Source organism: Oxyura jamaicensis, chromosome 28 (genome assembly GCF_011077185.1).
Source record: "Oxyura jamaicensis isolate SHBP4307 breed ruddy duck chromosome 28, BPBGC_Ojam_1.0, whole genome shotgun sequence".
In the NCBI taxonomy this organism is placed as follows: domain Eukaryota; kingdom Metazoa; phylum Chordata; class Aves; order Anseriformes; family Anatidae; genus Oxyura; species Oxyura jamaicensis.
In genome coordinates, this window is record NC_048920.1 from 3,579,879 (window position 1) to 3,584,128 (window position 4,250).

The following is a 4,250-nucleotide window of genomic DNA, read 5'->3' on the forward strand; positions in this document are numbered from 1 at the left end:
GCAAAAGTATTCAGATAAGGGACCTGATGCTATCAGTCATTTTTCATCGCTTTCCTGCCTTAGTATGGAGCATCCTTCAGGTTTAAAAATGCGGAGAAGCTGCAGTGGCAGATGTAGACCATTTTTTCAAACAGACAGACATTTAGAAACAAGTTAATTTGTTTTTATTCACTCACAAGTCCTCAAATCTTGCTATTTGAAGTATAAAAGAAATAAAGTGTTTACTTACAAATCAAATTATTATAGCCATCCCTCGTGGTTCTGCTTGTTATATAAAAAAAATCAGCAGTATTTCCAGACACTGCCTACAACTGAACATGCTTCCTCTAAAATTCCAACTATCAAACAGACACTTCCATAAGGTTCACATCAATCAGCTGAGACACGATAATCATGTGACAAGTTAGTCCAATCTTCCTGAAAAAGTGTGGGAGCCTTCCAATTACACAGATCACAGCCCAAAAGATCTGCAACAAGTGCTGGAAAAGATCTTCTTCGCCATGTATAGGTGATAAGGTACCATATGATGAAAGCACTTCTCCTGCATGCACTGGAACAAGCAGGAAAGAGACCAAATTCTAAAGAAGAAAGCCTAAAACACAAGATGCTTCCCAGCTGAGTCCTGAAAACTAAGAGGAATAAAAACATGTTCTAATCTATTTAGATTCATTTAGTTTAAAAAACAGTTGTAATGTATTTAAAAATGCACAACATATAAACAATATTTGGGGCATTCTTTACTGATTTTAATGTGGTTGTTTCAAAATTCACAATGTCAAGAGGATTTCTAACAATTCCTAGATATCAGATTCTCTCCTGTCAGCTCTAAACAATGTAGAGCTTCACATTTATTTGAAAAAAAAATAATCAGAACTTTCTTCTTGCACACCACACCCTATCCTGCACTTCTTATGGAAAACCACGAAAATAAAAGCTGTTTTTCACGTAAACACATGTTCAAACTCCTCCCACAAATCAGGGAGCTTCACACACACTGATAGTTTCCTCCATGATTTGTACCCCTGAAGTCTTCAGAGATAGCACAATGCCATTAGCCATCTTGCTGCTGAATGAAAGGGTTTGGAATTGCTTCCATGCCATCCTGCGGACAAATCAGAACCACAGAAGTCCCTCTGCAGACCACAAGTCCCAGCTGACGCGTGTCTTCTGTTAATTTGTATTGATCATCTGGGTCTGAAAAAGAGATCCATAGTTACATGGCAACATAAGGAAGACAAACCAAATTCCATCAACTTCAGGAAGCACACAAGACTAAAGAAATAATGTAGTAACGTCTGACATTTTCAGCACATTATTGTTTTATTAGTTTTCAAAGCAGCAAATTTATCTTTTAACAAATTCAAAGGCCCTTTAATTCACCTAACCAAAAGCACAGATACAAATGATAAAAAAAAAGAAGATCCTGATTGCATTTCAGATGACCTTATAGACAAACACTGAGGGGAGACCTCATGGTGGCCTACAGCTTCCTCATGACAGGGACTGGAGGGGCGCCAGGACCTGAGGAACAGCATAAAGCTGCCTCAGGGGCAGGGGTCAGGTTGGGTATTAGGAAAAGGTTCTTCACTGAGAGGTTGGTCAGGCACTAGAACAGGATCCCTGGAGAAGTGGTCACAGTTTTAAGCCTGCTGGAGTTCAAGAAGGTTTGGACAACGCTCCTAGATATATGGTTTGATTTTTAGGCTGTCCTGTCTAGAGCCAGGAGGTGGATTTGGTGAACCCTGTGGGTCCCTTCCAACTCAGGATATTCTATAACTCCATGAAAAAAATCACAGCTCTATTAGCTCTAAGAAGCTATCGAAGGCTTTAATTCCATGGGAATGCAGAGAGTACATTTACAATACAGTTTATAAGACTGTAAAATACTAATTCTTGCTGAAAAAAATGCTTTTCATGCTTTGTGCAAGACTGGCAACCCTCCAGGTCAAAGGCAATTGCCTATCTGAAGAGGAACTCTTCTTCATTCCAGCTTTAGAGGACAGGAGTACCAAATGAGGTATACAGGAGCTCAAGCAAAGACTAACAAGAATGCTCTGCAACAGAGAATGTGCTTAACCTGTGTTATTTCATCCATTCATGCTTCATTCCTGTCAACAAGTCTCTGTTCATGTGATGTCAACCTGCAATTTCTGGTTATTCACCCACAGAGCTGTAAGTTTTCTGTTAAGCAAATCATTGTCGGGGGGAAGGTGCTTTACAGAGACAGCGTATGACTTACCTCTCATGTATTCAATGGTACCATCAAGCACAAGGTTCAGTAGAGGGTCAAATCCTTTCAAGACACCACTTGCTATTAAAAACCACGCACAAAAGAATGATTAGAGACCAGAATCAGGAATACAGAAACACAGGATTGTGCATAGGACACACAGTTCTCCAGTTACATTCTCTCCTTCAAGCAAGGCAATCAGAAAAGTGATAGAGATATTAAACAGCACACTTAATTAAAATGCAAATGTATGAGAACCCAGCCAGGGTCATGTTCCAGTTTTTTCAACCAATTCCAGTAGTATTAATGCCTTAAAAAACATCTTGAGTTTTCAGCCAATTTCACGAGTGTTTTAAGAATATCTCAGCATAACAAATCAATACAAAGTCGCTACACAAAATAAAGACCCCTTACAGAAGGGTAATGTCAAAAATGAGGCTAAACTTTATATTTTTATTCAGACAATCCATTTTCTAGGGGTCCTTCTGGAATGTAATCTTTCAGCATAAGCACTAGCTTTATAGGAATGCAGTGCAGACAATGGCTCTATTCTAAAACAGAACACAGCTCTTCCAGGCTGGGCACTAAAGAAATTGCAGGACTACACAGAGAGATCTCTCATGTTGAAAAATACTTGGTTACCAACACTACTATCATTGCTACCAACCCAAACCAAGGAACAGACTCCTATATCCGAGATGTTATATAAAGATCATAAAGGTAATGGTATGATTTTTCTGAGAAGAAAATCTAAACCAAGATTCAACAGGATTATAAATTGTTCAAAAACTACCAAAAAATCACCCCCTTCTTAACAGTACTTCCAAAACTCTGTAAGCATCAGGGCCCACTACACTTTTAAATGAGATTTTTAAAAGCAAACAGAGCTCGCTTCGCAAAGCTCATGTCCAGCACCTCCCACACAGCACTTAGTTAGCTTTCAGACAAACAGGGGGCCTGCAGGTGGCACTATCAGCTGCTCGAGGATGGATAGCTGTAAATACGACAGAGGAGCAAGTAATGAAGGAAGCATAACTGCTTTGGAAGTGATGGAGAGACATGGAAATACATTGAAACAGTCTAAGAACTTTAGGCTCGTTTTAGCAAGCTAAGAGATGAGAGGGAAGACAGGTGTATGAATCATAACACCTAAGAACGTTTCTTTACTGCTTTAAGAGCACGCTTGAAGTGTGAAGAATCAGGAAGAAGAAACAAGACAACTAACAGAAGATGAAAAAAGGTGCACAGATGAAATAGAGATAAAACCGCAGCCATGGGATTAACAGGAAGGTTAACGGAGACAAGCTTTGCACCAATAAACAGCGAACTATAATGAATGAAGGCACCCGTTATGCATCGCCTTTTCTTGAAGGAAAGCAGCAAAGAAGACGACGACCCCAGGAGAAAGAGAAGCGCATGCAGGCCGTGAGGAGACGCCAAGGCGCACGGAGGAGCTCACGCTGGGGGCACCCGCGTCTGGACCCAGCCCGGTGCCGGCTCACCTTCTCTCCCACCTTGAAACTTCACCCGGATCGTTTTGTCGATGTACTTGGAGAGATCCAAGATGCTCTCCTTCTTCTTCTTCTCCTTATCCTAAGGGAAAGGAGCGAAGGCGAAGCTGGATTAAAGAGGAGCCTCCCCCAGCCCGCCCACCCTCCCGGCTCCTTAGTTAGACGCTTTTTACACGACCCTCTTTAAAGCACCGCTACGGAAATCACCCCGAGGCAGCTACGGACGAACGCGGAGCGAGGGGACCGGCTGCCCAGCGCGGCCTCAGAGCCCTCCGCCGGGAGCGCGGCGCCCCCCGGGGGCGGCGAAGCCCCCTCCTCACCGCCATCTTGCCCGCGCCGCCACCGCCGCCGCCGCCACCCCCGCCGACGTTCGCCATTTCATTTGCCGCCGCCAGAAGTGACGTCGCCTCCCGGGTAAACACCCATTGGCTTTCCCGTCGCGCGGGGCGGGACTTCCGGTCAGGGTTGCTAGGTAACCGGTGCGGAAGGGGCCCGGCCTGGCCCGGGCG

At 43.4% G+C, this 4,250-nt stretch overlaps 1 protein-coding gene across 2 annotated transcripts; it reads right to left on the reverse strand.

Annotated features, from left to right (window-relative positions):
• Nucleotides 1–141: 141 nt before the first annotated feature.
• On the reverse strand, nucleotides 142–4,187 carry LSM7 (LSM7 homolog, U6 small nuclear RNA and mRNA degradation associated). Of its 2 annotated transcripts, XM_035348336.1 has the most exons (5): nucleotides 4,027–4,133; nucleotides 3,949–3,994; nucleotides 3,733–3,823; nucleotides 2,240–2,311; nucleotides 142–1,194 (listed from the first exon to the last, which is right to left on the reverse strand). In XM_035348336.1, exons 1-5 carry the CDS (start codon nucleotides 4,116–4,118, stop codon nucleotides 1,052–1,054), a joined length of 444 nt encoding a protein of 147 aa, XP_035204227.1. In that variant the 5' UTR covers nucleotides 4,119–4,133; the 3' UTR covers nucleotides 142–1,051. The 2 variants fall into 2 exon arrangements, with proteins under 2 accessions (XP_035204227.1, XP_035204228.1); XM_035348337.1 differs by lacking the exon at nucleotides 3,949–3,994 and having other exon boundaries at nucleotides 4,062–4,187.
• Between the last annotated feature and the right edge of the window lie 63 nt (nucleotides 4,188–4,250).

Coding starts and splice junctions, on each gene's coding strand:
- LSM7 (XM_035348336.1), bottom strand. CDS start 4,118: ATGGCGAACGTCGGCGGGGGTGGCGGCGGCGGCGGTGGCGGCGCGGGC. Junction 3,995..4,026: donor CGCCGCCCCCGGGGGGCGCC/GCGCTCCCGGCG, acceptor TGAGGCCGCGCT/GGGCAGCCGGTCCCCTCGCT. Junction 2,312..3,732: donor GTTTCAAGGTGGGAGAGAAG/GTGAGCCGGCAC, acceptor GGTTTTTAATAG/CAAGTGGTGTCTTGAAAGGA.